General features: G+C 50.4%; 5 protein-coding genes across 5 annotated transcripts; 3 read left to right on the plus strand and 2 right to left on the minus strand.

Moving 5' to 3' along the window:
* Positions 1–329: 329 nt before the first annotated feature.
* On the plus strand, positions 330–1455 carry MAA_00686 (S-adenosylmethionine-dependent methyltransferase-like protein; the record flags this gene model as incomplete). Its single annotated transcript, XM_007818684.1, has 2 exons — positions 330–1076; positions 1150–1455. The coding sequence occupies 2 exons, from the start codon at positions 330–332 to the stop codon at positions 1453–1455; spliced, it is 1053 nt and encodes a 350-aa protein (XP_007816875.1).
* A 3927-nt stretch (positions 1456–5382) lies between these two features.
* MAA_00685 (uncharacterized protein) lies at positions 5383–7367 on the plus strand (the record flags this gene model as incomplete). The annotated part of the gene is made up of 3 exons (XM_007818683.1): positions 5383–5558; positions 5724–6032; positions 6092–7367. The coding sequence occupies 3 exons, from the start codon at positions 5383–5385 to the stop codon at positions 7365–7367; spliced, it is 1761 nt and encodes a 586-aa protein (XP_007816874.1).
* Positions 7368–8150: 783 nt separating this feature from the next.
* MAA_00684 (uncharacterized protein) lies at positions 8151–10550 on the minus strand (the record flags this gene model as incomplete). Its single annotated transcript, XM_007818682.2, has 6 exons — positions 8151–9198; positions 9254–9653; positions 9705–9855; positions 9904–10185; positions 10237–10447; positions 10501–10550. 6 exons carry the CDS (start codon positions 10548–10550, stop codon positions 8151–8153), a joined length of 2142 nt encoding a protein of 713 aa, XP_007816873.2.
* Positions 10551–14232: 3682 nt separating this feature from the next.
* MAA_00683 (RNA polymerase, subunit N/RPB10) lies at positions 14233–14639 on the minus strand (the record flags this gene model as incomplete). The annotated part of the gene is made up of 4 exons (XM_007818681.1): positions 14233–14287; positions 14345–14431; positions 14492–14553; positions 14604–14639. 4 exons carry the CDS (start codon positions 14637–14639, stop codon positions 14233–14235), a joined length of 240 nt encoding a protein of 79 aa, XP_007816872.1.
* A 306-nt stretch (positions 14640–14945) lies between these two features.
* Positions 14946–17961, plus strand: MAA_00682 (WD domain containing protein; the record flags this gene model as incomplete). Its single annotated transcript, XM_007818680.1, has 3 exons — positions 14946–15262; positions 15312–16120; positions 16175–17961. 3 exons carry the CDS (start codon positions 14946–14948, stop codon positions 17959–17961), a joined length of 2913 nt encoding a protein of 970 aa, XP_007816871.1.
* Positions 17962–18130: the final 169 nt, after the last annotated feature.

Consider the following 18130-nt stretch of genomic DNA (forward strand, 5'->3'; position numbering starts at 1 on the left):
TGGGACGTTGGGGCGGCTGGGCCGTTTGGGAGCCGCACACGCCCGTTGGCTGGCGGGGTGGGGGGTGAGAGAGGGGGAGGGGGCGTGGGAACATCCGCTTTTATGAAAATCCAGGGTCCTGGGCGAAGCAATCAACCTTTCTCTGCTGCCGCTTCTTTTCTTTGCGGGCGAGTTTACGGTTTTTTTTTTTAAACACGCTCGCTGGCGTGTAAAGTTTCTGGGTATACATATTTGAATCGAACTCTGCGGCAACAATGGCTGTGTTTTGAGCGTCCTCGCCTCGCGAGAGACGAGCACAGACGGACCAGAAAAAAACCAAAAAACCGAAAATGGCCTCATATGACCTGCCCCAGGTCTATGAGAAGCCCGCCTACGAAACACTCCTCGCTGTCCTCGAAGGGCTTCGCCTCCAACCGCCTGTATGGAACCGCCGGGCGGGACGCGCCGCCGTCGTCCAGGAGCACGAGTCGGCTGGTGCGCTGCGCAAGGCCGACGTGACGCGGTACATATCGACGATTGTGTCGTCGCCGCTGGGCTGGATCGCCGACGAGCAGCAGAGGGAGACGCTGTGGGATCTGGCGGCCCGGCGCATGTCGGAGCGGTGCGGCCGCGCAGCCATGGGCGACATTGTGCGCAGGTGGCCGTTTGAGGCGGCCGACGGCAGCGTGGGCGCGTACGAGCCCTTTGAGCTGGTGATCCGGGAGCCTGCGCTGACGGGGGACTCGCTGGGCCTCAAGACGTGGGGGGCGTCGTATCTTCTCGCGCAGCAGCTGCCCGGGCTGGCTGCCACGTCGCTGTTCAGGCTGTTTGACGAGTCGTTGGGCCACGAGGCGCCGGCCGTGCTGGAGTTGGGATCCGGCACAGGGCTGTTGGGCCTGGCGGCCGCCGTGCTGTGGAAGGCCCGCGTCTGCGTGAGCGATTTGCCGGCCATCACGGGGAACCTGAAGGGCAATGTCGATGGGAATAGGGCCGTCGTGGAGGCGAGGGGGGGAGCGGTGAAGGTCGGCACGCTGACCTGGGGTGGTGGCGAGGACGAGGTTGAGCAGGAGCTGTTTGGGAGGGAGAACCAGTTCAAGGTATGGTTTGACGCTGCGTGTGACGACGTTGGGGAACCGTGAGGAAGAAGAATGTAGCTGACGGACTTTGTAGATTGTCCTGGCCGCAGACCCCATGTATGACGACAATCACCCGGCGCTGCTGGCATCTGCCATCGGCCAACATCTGGCGCTGGGCACGGAATCGCGAGCCGTCGTCATGGTCCCTAAGCGCGACAGCACGACGGTCAGGCTTCTGGAGGCGTTCAGACAGGCCATGCTCGATCTTGATGTTCCCCTGTTTTGCGTCGAGGAAGACGAGTTGGCCGGCCAGGATGATTGGGTCGGCGACGATGAAGGGGGCCATGTCCGATGTTGGTTGGGTGTGTTTTCACGCGGCGGCTCACCCATGTCTGTTTAATGCCTGCGCTGGTGTGAAGTTGGACCTTTATGAATAGACGGCATATACACTACACAAGCGCCCAATACACCGGCCTCATAGCCGTGCGTTTCCCAAGAAACTCCCTGAGTAATGATGGGGTGATGACGACGGGCCTCAGTAACAAGTGAGCCGTGTGCAGAGTATAGCTTCACATCAAAGGAATGATTCAATGGGATGCAAGCCCAACTGAGCAAATTTGTTAGTGAGCATCAAGCAATCATAAAGGCCTGACCTTGGGCTCACTGGGCCACCTCATAGCCTGAATCATGTGCAACATTGTGCGGATGAAGCAACTATGCGAAAAGCAGCGCGCTCATAAAGATAACGAATACTTCCATAGACTGAACAACAGACTGACCGTGCGCGTGAGCGGACGTATCGTCTTTTGTGAATCAAGGGGCAAAGGCCACAACCCGGCCGCAATCTTCTTGCAATGCTTGTTCTTTGTTCCTCTCACGTCCTCCCTTTGACCTCATGCTTTTGCCACGGTACCTGTGATAGGCATCTTGCGGGCATATTCACATGTATGTGAAGCACGGAAATGGAACTGCGTGCCATGTGCAACGGCTGAAACAACTGCGATGAATACCGTCCTCCGAGTTCCCGCATGTCGTAATTTTGCCACCATCAAGTCCCTAAGCTCCATCCATTTATTTTTGCCCCCTGAATGTGACGTTTGCATGGAAACAGCATGATGCGTTATGAGCCAGTTCTGGGCAATGGCTCTAGGCATGAAAGCCAGTAGCATACTTTGGTCCGACCGGTCATTATCATGATGAGCCAAGAGCTACCGCTATGATATCTGCCTCCATTGAGATTTTGTCATTGCAGACTACTAGGAATACACCTAAATCGCTCTGGCTTGCTCGTTGGGTATCCACAAAGTCACAAATCGTTGTCTACAAAATCTTGGTGGACTAGGCAATTTGGCTCGATAGACTGTATAGCCTAGGTGCCCACGATTTCCTGAGGGCCAAGGCTTGTATTATCTTCAGTGACGTCTGTCAACTGCTGTCAGTCGAATTTATAACGTTGTCGTATAGGAATTTGAGCAAGTAAGAAAATACTTTAGCACGCAAATGTTTCTCCATCTTCCCTCGCTCACGGGGCAAGCCTGGTAGTACAGAATTGCCCTTCAGATATCTCTTTATTTTTCTTACTCATCGAGAGGATTCTAAGCATTGACTTTTCGTCTTTGACACTATTTATACTAAAGTGAGCATGATTGCCCCGCCGGCTTGGTGTTTAGCCAAGAATACACTAGATCAAGAGAACAGACTTTTTCATCCCTTGGAGACCTACACATTGACTGTTCTGTCTGTACTATTGATCGGTGTTTTCGGGCTGTCCAGCGAAGACGTGGACTACTGCTGGTGATGATTGGAAATGTGAGATCGCCAAGGCCATTTCCATGCAAATCGTCATAACAATTGTATCTATCTCACTTGTCTTCATGAAAAGACGTCAGGGAGAAAGAGGGCCAGACCTAGGGCTTTCAAGCGTCTTTTTGGTAGCGATACCCAGCTCGATGATAGCCGCGGTCCTATTCTAGCCCATGTCAAAGTGAGCCTTTTCGACTTTGTTGGATTTACTCTGCCGACGCGGCTTCGGCAACACAGTCATTTCGAGACTTTAATATGTTCGCTCGCTTATGTTTGGTTGAGTTATTGACCTGGAAATTATATCGACAAGATTTATCTCACGTTCCGTCAGTACAAGGGCTATTTTCCTTGTCGAATATGGCTGCGACACCGTTAGACCTGTTGACAAGAGTTCTGTATTTCGGACAGTGCCGCCTTATAGACGCCAAATACTTACCAGCTTAAAGTCACAGGTATCTAGATAGCCGGGAATCAAAGGAAGGTGTGTTGGCTACTTTGTCCAAACCCAATAGGACGTTCTGCAAGGACAGAGCCAGAACAGAGCCAGAACAGAGAGTGTCCCGATATCCACGACAATGCCAGGCTAGTGAATAGAAAGGCAGCTGATGTTTTTCTCAACCTTTCTTCTCACTTTTGCATGGATTTTGACTGCGGTAAGTGCATCCATGCTCTGTTGAAGATGTAGTCAAATTTGGTAAGTACCGCAAATTCTAGGACTCGTCGCTTCGAAGTGGAGAGAAACGAGAATACGTCGTGCTCGTATTCGAACGATTCACTCATCTAGTCCAATTAACATCATTATAAGTATCGTACCTTGGAATCACTGCTTGATCCTTTGTGTCGAACATTTTGGTGACGCTGGGAACACATTGAAGGCTAGGTAGGCTAAGCCATGATGCGTCTTCGTTGAAAGGATCTAAATTCACAAGACAACCCTGCCACTGGAACAAAGAGATGAAGCATGAAAATCTTCAAGAAAATCAAAGAGGAGTATGGAGTAATCTACCTCTTGTTGCATTTGTGATGAAATAGTGGGCGCATCGTTGGTAGACGTTCAAGTTTGCGGCACGGTGTAGTGCAGAGGAGAAGAAGTTGTCTGTGGTGGCCGGCTCTGCCTTGCACAATGAAACGAGACGCTTGGCGGTTTAGGGAGTGAAGGAGCAATCGAGCTATTTAGTGTTATCTATAGAAGGCCACGGATGCAACAACTTCCTCGCCACGGCTTACATTTGGCTGCGCATACAAGAGGAGGACTCTGAGTGTCAGGCGAGCAGGGCATTGTGAGGACTTGTACAAAGCTAAGAGCTCGAATACGTGCACAGTAAGCAGCAGCAGCTTCTTATTATGCTTTATTAGGCTTCACTTCCTGTGGAGGCCCCCTACAGAATCGAGAGCACATGGCAATGGCATCAGGTGCTGATACATGAAGCCGGCGGAGGACACGGGCAACATTGGACGAATAATGGCCACATGAAAACACAAAACATAAAGACCCTGAACGACGATTGTAGTCCCGTATGACTCGTCCAAGTCACTGAATTACGCAGCAGTGACAAAGGGGAGCCGTCCAAGCTTTGCCAGCCGGTGTCATCTGCCGTACGCCTGGCTCTACGCTGCGCTTGTCTTGTCCAGGAACTGTTCTCTGGATTGGGTAATATAAGCTTGAGTCGTATGGTGCTAGGCTTGTCATATTGACTGTTTGTCTCTTCCTCCTCCTCGCCCCGGCGCCTTTTCACCGTCCCCACCTGATCTTTACCTTTCTCTCTCCCAACTTCTCTCGTCTTCCTCCCACGCCCCTTTGCTTTCTTCTCCCCTGAATCCTGCCGTCTCTCATCTGCAGCTCATCCGACTTTCCGCCATTATACCACCAAGCAACTGCCCCGTTCTGCTCTAAAATACATCGACTTGGTTGGGTCTCGTGCCACATGTCGCATCATCGTCGACCTGTCGCCTGCTTTACGATACACTGATTATTCGCGCCGAACCAAACCAAAGAGATATGCTCATCTGCTCATCTGCTCGACCTGATCTCCCTCTTCACTCACTTTTGGTCGTTCTTGCAAGAGCCTTCTCGAACCAGCAACGCCCGGCACAACCAGCGTCTATCCCTTTCAACGACAGCAGCAGTACCCAGGCTCATCCTTATCATCGTCTGGGGTTGGCTTCAAGTGGTCTCTGATGGCATCCGATCCCAAGTGAGTCTGCGTGTTTCCATAGGGCATGCATGCAAACAAGTCATCTTTCCATGACGCCACCTGGCCGACCTATATATTTTCTTCATCCCTCTCCCTTCCAGAGGCGCTTGTGTCTCTAACGTTTCCGCAAGAAATCATCCTATGAAATAACCTTGCTATTCCCTATTATATACTATCCCCCGTATTCTTTCTCCGGTGTGCTTTCAAAAGGCTTGCGTTTGCTTTATTTTTTCCTCTGTGCCAGATCGCTTGTGCGCCTCGCCGCATCAACATCTCGATCTCTTGTTTCCCCCTTTGCGTCAACCGTGATCCATCTACCTGATATCGAGATGGTGGGCTCTCAACAATACAAAGACGTCGAGATACACTACGTTCTCAAGGCTATTCACATGGGAATGCCACCCCCCTGGGTTCGCATGAGGTTCGAGCAGCGCTTCAAGCGCAAGCTGTCTGACAATCAACTTCGTTATTTGAAGAATAAATATGGCAGAGATCCCCGGTTCGGGTAAGCTCTATTTCACTTGGCAGTATTGTGTCCATTGCAATTTCTGGTGCAGTTATTGTTGCAGAGCCATGGATCACGTATTCAACAGCTGCACTCGTTGGTTTCATTCTTGAACTCCCCCTTGAAGCTAACGATTCCCTTGCATAGCACTCCTGTTGCCAACAGCACCTCCACCTTTGGAACACCGAACCCGCGGATTGGATCAGATAACTGGCCACTTGATGACGTCCTGGCTATCGACTACCAAGCTTTTGAACACGTCGCCGATCCAAACCTCCGTGTTGCTGCCGCTACTAACAGCATCATGGCCCCAACATCTCCAATCGTGGCTCCTCATCTCCCCGTTGTTCGGTCTGGAGGCCCTGGTGGCAGTGACCTAGCTGGAGCCCTCAGCCCCCGTACTACCTCCGTGGCCGGCCAGAAGCGTGCGCGTGGCAAGGACGAAGACGAAGAGGTTGAAGGCTTGACCGGAAAGTGTGTTGGTCTGCCCTAATGCCTTGGAGCACCGAGACTAACCTTGAGCCTTCCTCCAGTCGTCCTCCAAAGCTTTACAAGACATCCCGCGTCGATTCCTCTGCAAGCTATACCGATCATTTTTCTCGACCGGAATACTCTGCGGCCTTTCCAAGCCCACTTCCTATATATGGAAATGGTACAATGCTCTCGAGCGATGGGGCTTTCACTCCTACTCCTGTTGGACCAGTTCTTCCAGCATGCCCTCCGGTTGCGCGAACTCCCACATTCTGCTCGAGTGGTCCAGTTCATACCTATGCACTTGGACAGGTAAACCAGTTACCGGTGAACTCCTTCCACTTCACACAGCTAAGCCCCATGGCACAGGGCGTAGCCAGTAACATGTACACTGACACCCTCACTTTCCAAGACGATCCATACGCTGATGGGTCGGGTGTCACAAGACGCGGCGTCCCAGGCAATATAAACACGGTTCCATTTTATCACCCGAGTACTAACTTTTCCTTCAATGGTGGTTTTGGGCACCATGCTTCTAGCGAGCTGGACATCCCCAGCCTCAGTTACCAGCATGGCCCAAAAGGTTGTTTCGATGGCTATGGCCAGAGCTCCGCATTGCCAAATCCATGGGACTTCAGCAGCACCTTGGTTCATCCGTCCATGGACCTTTTGAACTCGACACCCGGTTTCCTTGGACTCAATAACACCCCAGCTATAGGCACACAAAATTATACACCGCACCAAATGCCTGCGAACCACTCGCCCTTTACGCCCGCGTCGAATATGATACAGCCGGCGGTATCGCTCCAACCAGTCAACAATCAAGTTGCCCGGCAGATATCGCTTGGCTGTGCAGCCGTCCCAGAGACGAATGCTTGCTGCAGGCTAAAGACGGAACTCAGCAACGACGTACTCGATAATGCGGCATCCAAAGAATGCAGAGAAAGATTGAACAGAGAGTTAATAGAGAGTTTATCTGTCCATGGCTCTGATACTAATAACCTGCATCTTTTTTCTCACTTCCCTCCCCCAGCCAAGGGCGGCTTTCACCAGGCTCTCGAAATCGCACACCCGGCTACAAATATGAATGCCCCTACAGCCAAAACTGCCTCTTCAGATGAAGTATATGAGACTGATATTTGTGATCATGATCGCCCTACGACGACCTCAACCGTCTGTACTCGTGCAACTTCGGTTTCTCAGCTCAGCGAGCCTGTCCATAAAGGGAAAGCACGCAACGAGAACAGGCTCCAGGATGAACGCCCCAAGGATGGTTTCATCACGACCAGCGCAGCCCGGGCTGTTCCTGGCGTTTCTCGACGAACAGAAGAGAAGTAAACGGGCTTGAACGGGTTCGAATTGGTGCATTTCGGTATGCGGCGGGGATTATGAAGCGTGCCGCACTTGGTAAAAAATTGGGTTTGGCGCGTGCGACTTTCACCCTTTGAGATATTCGTTGACCTTTGTTTCTTGATTCATTTTTGTTGTCTCAACTTTGGACCATGGCCGCTGGAGGATCACAATATATTAGCAACGACTGAAGAATGGATACTCTGGGGTTTAAAGAAGCGATTTTTTCTTTCGTTTTTCTTCTTTATGATATCTTTGCGAAACAGTGAAATGGAGTTTCTTAGATAATGTTTGGTGAGAATTTTGATGAATTGGGCGAGATGCGCGAGAACGGATATGGCCCCAGCATGATCGGAGGAACTCTGCTACAAGTAAAGGGAACTCGAATAAGTTCCGAATTCGGACGCGGTTAGATATTGACCTTGAGACCAATACAGAACACTGTATGTCCGAAAATGATGATAAAGAGGTTGATTAAAGTAAAGTAAATTGATCGTCATAAGCCTATACAGCGATAACTCCCATACCCATCCGGCGTGACAGAGTCAAAAGAGTTGAAAGCAAAGGAGCCAAAATAAAAAAAGGGTAGAAGTAAGGGGGTATCTAGTGCGATGTGACAAGTTCAGTTGAGCGCCACATCTCGCTCTTTTGTAGCGCTATTCCGCTTGGACAAAGATTCAGTGCCAATGAGAAAAGAAATAACACATGGATGTAATCTCCAATGAAATATAGTCATAAAAAGTTTAAAGTTCCTAACTCGTAGCCCAAATTCTAGATGGCGATGCTGACGTTTCTTCGTGATTCAGCTTCATCGACGCCAAATTGAAAGACAAACTTGAAAAGGTCGCGGAGGTAGGCATATCGTGGAGAACTATTGCTCATGGCCAGGACACTCTTCGCCATGTCCTGAGCCATCACCCGTTTTCCACGAACGGGCAAGGCGTGGTTCCGTGGAAGGAATTTGTCTGATAGAACAGAGCTTTTATACTGCTGCAGGAGCGTGGCATGACTAGATAGGGAGCCGAAGGAGCCTGCAGGTAAACCTTGAACAAACTTGTGCAGCACTGTGGACTCGGACATAGGATCTTGGATAGCGTCCCGATTAAATCCTATGTTCATGGCCGCTCGGAGAACAAGCAGCTTTGATCTTGAAATATTAGGATCTTCTGTTGCAGTAGTTGTGGTTGCTGTGCTCGAAGTTCGATTACTACCCCGCGAATAGCTGGAAATGTTGGATGTGTTGCTCGACCATCTCCCCCCAAGACCCGTATCGCTGGGGGTACCGAGCACCATAATGTTGGGCATCTGGGGAGATCGACTTTCTGGAGAGATAGGAGTGTCTTCAAACTCGGTCACAGGAGTTTCTGGAACTGGTGGCGGTTCGCGTGGCCGCTCCTCCTGATGGCTGCTTTTAACACTTTCCCTTTTGGAGTGCAACGATGAGCGATTTGACTGTCGGCTTTCTCTGCCTGATTGCTCTATAGGTTGTTGAGGGAAAAAGCTTGTCTGACTTGGCCTTGGGGTATTTCTGTCAGGGCGAATCTGGGTCCAACCATCTCTGAAAATGTCGCAAAGATCCCAGCATGCCTGGACAGCTGACCCAAGTAATTCCTCATCCACCGGATTTCCATCTCGCTTATTTTGGCGAAGACTAAACAGCATTTCAGCCAAGGTCCAGCACGCGCTTAGGAGATGATCTGTCTCTTCTGCTAATTCACTACGCTGTTTCATCAGGCGATGGCAAAGTGTGATGTAAAAGTCGAGAGTTCTCTCCCTGAACGGTTCTGGTAGCTTCCTACTATCCTGAGCGCTGTAAAGGCTGCATTTCTCTTGTCAGCTATAGCATTTGTTGTGGTCTGTCACAAGGACCTTACTGATTGTTCAGCTCAAAGCTCACGCGAAGCACCGAGTCCGAAGTCTCATCTTTCTTTTGGCGGACATCAAAAAGAGCTTGACAAAAGTCTCGACATAGTTCCAAGTTCATTCTCACATTGTGAGAAGCCAGGTCTTCATCTTGGTTGTCGTAAAGACGCTGGCAAAGCTTCCAGCAAGTTTTCCAAGCCTTCTCGTGAGCGTCGGGTGTCCCAGAACTGTAGAACACTCGTGCTCTGTGGATTGCACTAAGGCTAGCCAGTGTGTTGCAGAGTGTCCAACACTCCTTGAGCGCTGCCCTAAGAGCTGTAATTTCATCGTCAGCAGGCCGTAAGAATGGAGCAGCGGAATAGTCATCGTTGCCGTCGTCGTCCTCTTCGGCCTCAGTTTGTTCATCGATCTCTACCAGTCTGTCAGCCACAGAATCTCAACGGAAAGAGCCTGAGTACATACTTTCGAGGCTACTAGTACTACTGGATCTCAACCGGCTCCCATCACCTAACATATCTTGAAGGTCCTGGGCTCGGGGAGTTGCGCTGTCAATACTGTATCGAACTGGCTTTACATCCGTCGAGATAGGGGGCCGAGGGGGCTGTGATATGGGCTACAGAAAGCAAATAGTTAGCTGTCCGTCTAACAACATCTATTGCACACGTCGACTTGCCTTTTGCATAGGACTACTAAGTGCAGCCGAGTTTTCCTCCTCTCTCCCGGAGAAGGACCGATCGCTAGGCTGGCTTTGTTGAGCCGTGGACTCTGTGGAGGTCTGGTAGATGTTTAAAAACCAAGATATTAACAATGGAAACATCTCAACCGTGGAAAATGAAACACCCACCCAACTAGCAAAGCTCTCAGGTGCATGAATGACTGAGACAGCCTCATCACCACTTGCCTGCCGAAAATTCTCGGGCAAATTTGTGGAGAGCATGAGAAGCTATCCAGAAGTTAAAAAGGGCTTCGATGCTCGATTTGCAGGGTGACATACTTCGGAGCTCTGCGACATATCTCCATAGTGTGTTTGTTCGACATCTTCTAAAGCGTCGTCTTCAATCTCAGTGGTTTCTGTCCCATTAGAAGTCACAGGGGACGGTCCTACAATGTCGCTTGGGCTTAGAATGTTCATCGAGTTTGAAGATACGCGATTAACGGAATTTGGCCGCAACATAGCCGAGTCTGTTACAGGCGGAGGAGAAGAGCTAATATAGTAAGTCAAAAGTCGTCATCCACAACTGTTCGGGAAGTAACTTACACGGTTCTGTATGATGACCGCAGCCCATCAGTTTCTGCTGAGATAGACATGTTGCCCTCTTTATTAAAAGGAAATTGCAAGTTTCCAGCTGATGATCTGAGAGGTGCCTCAAGAGCCATGATCGGATGGCAATAAATGCGCGATGGTTGACAGGAAACTCAAAAGTGGTGTAGGCTATCAAACATAAATATAATTAAGTGGTGCAGTGATAGTTACGCAGGCCTGCGGTGCACCTTTAACATGCCCGGGCAAGCTACGAGTTCAGCCAGTTCCAAGCAGACACTGTGATCACCACAGCGGAGCTATAATCGAAGCGAGGTATGCCTGGCCGAATTGTGTTAGACCGGTGCATGAATGGTGGTTGAGACGAGGTGATCCACGAGGTCGCAATAGTCGGCCTACCTCATTAGCAGACTTCCAGAATCGAAGCGGCGACAGGACGTTCGAAACAATATTCCTCCAGATGGAGGGCTGGGAGGATCAGGGTCGGGAGCAACGGGCGGGCGGCTGTGGTTTAAAGAGGCTCCGCGCAATGAGTGGTTACGGTCAGGTTGGTTGATAGACAAGGGTGATTGGACCCCATAGGTATGCGTCCAACTAGGCTGCAGTAGGCTGAAATGCACCCCTGTGAGATTCTGTGTTATAGCGACTCACAGCAGCAGATGGCCGTTGCTTTTTGGAAGCGCCAGGCTGTCTGTTCAGTCCGTGCAATGGGCAGGTAAACCAGGTGTGAGGTGGAAGCAAGTGTCAGCAGCCTCAAAGTTGTGGGAGATCCTGAGCAATCTCCAAGGACCGCCGGAATTAATAAAGTGGCCAGCAAAAGAGTAGGTTGAAAAGGGTGTCTTGGTGATGCTCAGGTGCAGCCATCCAACCAGACTCAGACATGAGGGGCTTGGGGCCTCGTGTTGGAAGCTGTTATCCTGGTGATAACGTTGGCTTATTTGATGATGAACTGAGCTACCTTGGGCCGGACGATCTGGCCGGCGGGTTTCCGTCTCTCAATGAGCCACGTCGTAGGCTCTGTTCGGTAAATCAAAGCTGTCAGCACCAGGAAGGCATTGCAAACTTTTGCTCCGGGGCGTCATGGGGAGAGAAATACGAAGTAACAGTCGTAGCTAGTGGCAGACAATCCAGCTTGGCCGAACAACCAACAACTCGAAAAAGCTGTTGGTTCATGTGAATCGCAACACCAGGAAGGGCGAAAGGCGTACTCAAGTTGCATGCGCTATCCCCTAAATGGGTGTGAGCTTCTTGTTTCCACAACCAACGCGTGACGAAAACCAAAGTTTCCCAACCGGCAGGAAAGCAATCGGGTTGTCCCATCAAGAACAGAGAAAGCAGCTGGACCCTTCTCGATCCAATCTAGCGCACCATCCTCGTCAGCCAGGTCCGCGCTCTCATCGCCATTGTCCCCTCTTGCCGCAACGGCCCAGAGCTCTTTGTTCCAGCCAGTCACATATCGCGTTACTCGTCGTGGTGGAGGGAGGGGACGAGCCCCGATGCGGCCAACGCGCGGGGCTGCATGAAGGGCAGCAGGCCTCGGCGCTTAACTCTGGCGAGTGGGTTGGCGGCTCGCTTCCGGCGACAGGTCGCAATTCGTTGATAGATACTCTTTCATCCTCCCAGAAAGGGTGTGCGTGGCAACTGACTCCATCGTCTCGCATGTTTTTGCCCGCCTTTGGCCAGCTGATGGGAAAGACATTCAGGAACAGCGCGCGCATGCCTCAGGTATCCCCAGGTATCCCAGGTATCCCTGCTATACCGTGAAGGATTCGAGACGCATATCTTCTGGTAGTGTGTACTGGCAGGCGGTTTGGGAGGCTTGTTTGAGCTGAAATCGATCAACTTGATTCGTAACTAGTGAGCACGCTCTTGCTTACCTACATGGCTGTTTTGCAGAGTGCACGCCAAGACCCTGGTCAGGATTGTATGATATCTTCACCAGTGAAGACCTTCCTTCAAGCTTCCAGCATCAGGTAGCAGCTCTCACAAGGCTTGTGCAACCAACCCAACACCACCGTCGCTTGGTCTGAACGCGCATTTTGATCGGTAGTTTTGACCTTGGTCGCTCCGCTTGAACCATGTCTTAGCATCGGCCTTTAAAAAAGCACATAAATAGTAGTCAAAGGCGCAATGGTAGATAAGTTACTGCATACCGTCGTGGACGAATCCCAATGGCAGTTTGGTCCCGAAGATCTGGTCACGGCGGCTTCAACATCAAATCAGGCCTGGCAGGTGGAGCCCGACACCTGCACGACTGGGGGGCTGCCTAGACTTTGGCAGCAATATCTTCTCAGCAAACGACAAAGTCAAAAGGCGTTGGCTTGAAATTTGTGTGCAGGTGAGTGAATTGAAAAGAGGCTTTTCACACTCAGAATTTAGACTGTGGAGCGCAGCAAGGGGGGATATTTGAAATTGCTCTAGGGAAGGAGCAGTCTCCGTGGAATCGTTTTCGGCTTGGTACGTACGTCTCTCCCAGGTAGGATCTTTTGTCTACGACGTTTTCTGTTGATATAGAAGTATTGTTTTCTCCAAAATGACGAGATGCTTGTGTAACGGCTACTTGGGGCCTCAAGGTCTTCGCCCAGATTTACCACCAACGCTTGCTTAAAGAGCTCGCTTGGATGCCACATCCTGGCAAGCCATGTGCTGTGCATCCAGCTCCAATTCAATTATTCGCAGCTGACTGGAGTGAATGCAGTTCTTGACAACACCTACAGCGGCCAGCGCACCGTAATCCGTGGCGCTATGCATTGGTTGCACGACAGCCAGCTCTAGAGACCCAAGTCTGCCCGAGTGGGGAGCTATTGGCCAACATAGCCGCGATATGGCCGCCCATGGTAGAATTTGAACTCTCAAATCCTGCCCGACACTACTGGCGACCTGATAACCGGTTTCAGGTATATCAGCAAGCCACTTCGAAAGCATTGACGCTTTGTTTAGCGCCAGAAGCCTACCTTTATACAGCTCCGATTTAAATTTAGCATCTTCTAAGCAGCTACGCGAGGCACCCTGGATCTGAGATTGAAAGAGGGCATAAGCATGTTTTGGAATGGTTATTGAGGTTCGGAAACACGGCGTTTTCGTAGTACACCGTCTTCGACGGGCTATGGATGCTGTAGATTCCCGGAGTTGGCTAGGTAGACAAAGATTTGGTGCGTTACCGGAAGCTGAGGAGCTGATACCAAGTTACATTAGCTGCAATAGACAGCCGCTTTGCTCAACGCATGCCATCAGTGTACAGGAGTGAGATCTGTTGGTGGATTAGTGCTATTTCAAATACTTTGGGCCATAGGACGGTATCACTTCATGCCTTGACTTTGCCCGACCTAGGGTACTCTGCTACAACTCGTGTCTAGAGCTAACATGGAACGAGAACGTGCAAAACAGGCAGTCGCATGGCTCCTTTCATTTAGGTGTAGATAACATCCCTAGGCGGGGAACGAGCCATCCTAGGCCACAGGTCACATCTATGCCATCATTCGACAACGTTGTTAGGTAGAATCAGTTTTGAATCAACTTGTGAGCTCGATTCTCTCGAAGAGGAAAGGGGCTGGGAACAGACCCCTAGCATTTAATCTCCTAAACAGAATGTCTAAAGAGGCAAAGTTCTTTTGGGTATGCCATAACCTGGCCTCCTCCAGCGCCAAATCTGTTATCAAATCAACATAGAAAAAGAAACGACCCAAGAAACGCCGACCCATGCACTCATTGACAGCGAATGATCCAGCCTCATGCCAGTTCATTGAGCCGTTGCTTCTTCTCGTTTCGACCGTCTGGTGTATATCTAGGGCAATTCAGTTAGCAACTGCGATGTTGAAGGAGCCCAGCTAGTTTGGCTTACTTGAGCAGTTTCTCGATGAGGTCGACGTGGGTCATGATCATGCGACGACAGCAATAACGCTTCAAACCAAGTTCGTCCATGGCATCACTGTTAAGTAGTGTCAGAGAATTCCTGTTTTCAGCAGTGATTTGCCCGGTATGTGCTTACCCATCAGTTTTTCTCGGATCCGCGATGAGTTGGAGATACCGCTCCCAAAGGTCCCCCGTGACCTGCAAACATTAGTGGTGGACTGCAATATGGAGTTTGCGCATGCGCGTACCTTTCCGCAGGAGAAGCAACGTATAGGAATAATCATGATGAATTTCCTTTGAGAGCTGATGACAGATCAAAGTGTGTCTGGAGATAGATGGATAGAAAGGTGCGATCGTGACGAGATTGGCTTTGTGAGGCGACTAGAAAATAGAGCCTGGGCCGGGGTTTTGCCGGAAGCCTTATCTTATCAGCAAAAAGTTCAATGGCGGGACCAAAATTTCTGAGCCAGCGCAGGCCTGAAGCCGACCTTGTCGACGGCCAAAAATTGCCCGTTGCGACAAAGCTTTTTTTCTTCGTCTGCGATTTGCACGCACGTTCCATATCTGTCGGATAGAGAACATCTGTGACAATGACTGGAACTAAGGGCACTCGGGCTAAAGATGACAAAACAAAAAAAAGAAAGAGGGGCATAACTGAAAGCGAGACGACGTCGAAGAGACACAGACAGCAGAATCGAGAAAGCAAAGCTAATGGCAACAACACGCCAACGCCTCAAAAGTCAAAGCAGGGAGAATCAAACCATGAGGTCCTGGCAGGAGAACTGAGCTCTTTTCGTCCTCAACAAGTCATTCGGCAGTCTGACGACGGAGAGGCTGGCTGGCGAGTTTCAAAGCCAATGGGCGGCCGGATGCTAGACATTGATCCCATTCTTACAAAAGACGAACAGTGAGATGCCTTTCAAATCATACCCCAACCTGCTCTAACACTTGGACAGATATCTCATCCTAACGTACAACACCTCAATTCAAATATATAACGCCAACGACTCCTTGCTCATTCGACGTATTCCAATTAGCACTCTCGATACATCAGCCTCGAAGGGTTCAATTCCTGCTCACATTGTTGGAACCCGTTTGTCAAAAAACAACCCTCAGTTAGTGTGGGTGGCATGCTCTGATGGACACATTTATTGTGTTAATTGGTCTCAAGGAGACGCCCCGTCCCCTGCGTTTCAAACGTCTTCCAAAACTGCGAAAGCCTTGGCAGTTGTGCCAGTTGCTTTTGCTGAGGACAAAGAGATCCTTTTGGTTGCGGAGTCAGAAAAATCGAACCGTATGGAAGTCATTGCATACCAACTAGTCAACGGTGGCAAGCGCAAGTCCAACAGCGTCTTGTCTCTCCAGAAGCCCGGATATGGCCTTCAAATTCTCGAGACCAGTGAAGACGGTCAGGTCATCGTGGGAGCATTCCAAGATAGCTTATTCCTAGGCACTGCCTCTGCAACCGCTGAGAGCCTTGACCAATTGCAGTACGAAATCTTCTCCTTCGACTCTCCTGACCTCATCACATCCATCGACCTGAGACTACATGCACGGTTTTCAGGGAGCAGAAAAAGCCAAGCGGGGGCGGATACAGCTGTCGATGTCATTATTGGAGGCGCTAGAGGAGGCATTTATGTTTATCATGATGCTTTGACTCATGTCAGGGCTGTTGGGAAAGCCCAGCTTGTGAAAGATGGGATTCAAGTACAGAAGTATCACTGGCACCGTAAAGCTGTCCATGCAGTCAAGTGGTCAACAGACGGTACATAAATCCCTCCCTGATCGCAATTTGGGTTCGATTGCTAACTCGTTTCAGGAAACTATTTTATATCTGGAGGTTCCGAGAATGTTCTTGTTGTGTGGCAGGTTGACACGTCTAGAAAGGACTTCCTACCACACCTGTCTGGGAGCATTGAGAACATTGTGGTCTCGCAAACTGGCTCTTCCTACGTTCTCCATCTAGATGATAACTCAGCCATGATTTTATCTACTGCTGAAATGAAACCCACTGCTTACATTGCCGGAATCCAATCAGCAGCAATCGATGTGTCAGAACCGAAGGATTTACTTGTCCGACGCGTGTGGAACGTATCGGAACACGTACGACAACCGATCCCGGCTTCTATCAGACCTTCGGATCCCTCAAAACTCTACGTTTGTGTCAGCAATGGCCGCCAGGAGACTTTGTCAGGAAATCTCTCTATGCCGTTGTTGCAGTCTTTTGATTTGGAATCATTTACTAGTGTCTCGAAGCAAGCGCTGGCGCGAACACAACCCACAGATGTTAACCTCAGCAGCAAAGGACACCCAATTGATGAACCTGTCGTCACAAACATCAACTTCTCTGGAGATGGCAAGTGGCTCGCTAGCGTTGATGAGTGGAAACCTGCACCCAGAGATGTGGAAAACATCTCCCAAGACCTGAGGCATCAGTTTATGCGCGAGAGGCATGAGGTTTACCTAAAATTCTGGGAAGTTAGGGAAGGGGCCGAGTCATTAGAATTGGTGTCAAGAATCAACGCGCCTCATTCCACCACTTGCCCAGAATCAGTTCTAGACTTGGCGTCTGATCCTACATCAAGCTGCTTTGCAAGCATTGGATCTGATGGAGTCGTACGACTGTGGAGACCGAGGCATCGCCAGCAAAATGGGGTTGCGGTCAAGGACGCAAACGGCCGGGATGCTGTGTCTTGGGGCTGCACTCAAGCTATCGGTGTTGGTGACGGCACTGGAATCGAAAATGGCACGGACCTTATCAACCCGACGCGGCATATCGAGGTTCAGGGCAGAGTTGTCTTTTCAGAAGATGGCTCTACATTGTTTGCCGCTTTTGGGGCTGTTGATCCCGGGGTTGTATACGTTATTGACGTGGCCTCTGGGCAAATCGTCAAGACTCTTGAGGGGCTGTGGGATGGCAAGCTTCAATCTATCCAGGCCCTGGGCTCTTTCATTATCGTCTTATCCAGCGACTTGAGAGTGTATAACGTGGTTGCCGACGAGCTAGAATATGGCATCGTTGTCCCCAAACTTTACGGGGTTACCGAGCTGCATCAACTTGCCGTTGACCATACTTCGGGCCACTTCGCTGTCACTCTCCCTATCGGCGGTGTATCGAGCATTGGTGTCTTCGACCCGGAAGACCCAGAGCCTTTACTAGTTAGGAGCACGCCGCATAGGATTGTGAGCCTTGTGTCAGCACCGGGGGCAAGTGGTTTCATTGCTCTCGATGACGCAGCCCAGGTCTGGGTGATTGCCGAAGGCTCTGACCCGTCGTCCATTGCAACTCTTCAGCCGCTACATGATCTCCAACTAGATGGCCTCTCCGGGGCCGTCGATGCGGGCCCGACCACTGGAGAGGTACTGGCCACGGATGAAATGGACGTTGCTAGCGAAGATGATATGGCCGATGCAAAGGAAGTGGATGAGGATGTTGACATGGGTGACGACGACGACGACGACGACGATGCTTACGGCAGTGTGATACCTCAGCAGTTCTTGACGGAAATCTTCGATGCAACGCCCGCCTTTGCCGCGCCGTCTATCGAGGACATGTTCTACAAGGTGACAGGACTTTTGGCCACAAAGCCCCATGCCGAGCAGTGAGGGGGGGATCACTGGATGCAAGTTTCAAGATGTATATACAACGGCGGTAGATGTACACGGCGCATTTTTGGAAGAGCCAGCTTTGGGTATTACTACAGCAATACAACAGTGTAATTTGAACCGGGGGTCAATGCAAAGTGAGTTTTAAGGTTGCGTGAAGTGATACGAT

Source organism: Metarhizium robertsii (genome assembly GCF_000187425.2).
Source record: "Metarhizium robertsii ARSEF 23 chromosome Unknown MAA_Scf_7, whole genome shotgun sequence".
Taxonomy (NCBI): domain Eukaryota; kingdom Fungi; phylum Ascomycota; class Sordariomycetes; order Hypocreales; family Clavicipitaceae; genus Metarhizium; species Metarhizium robertsii.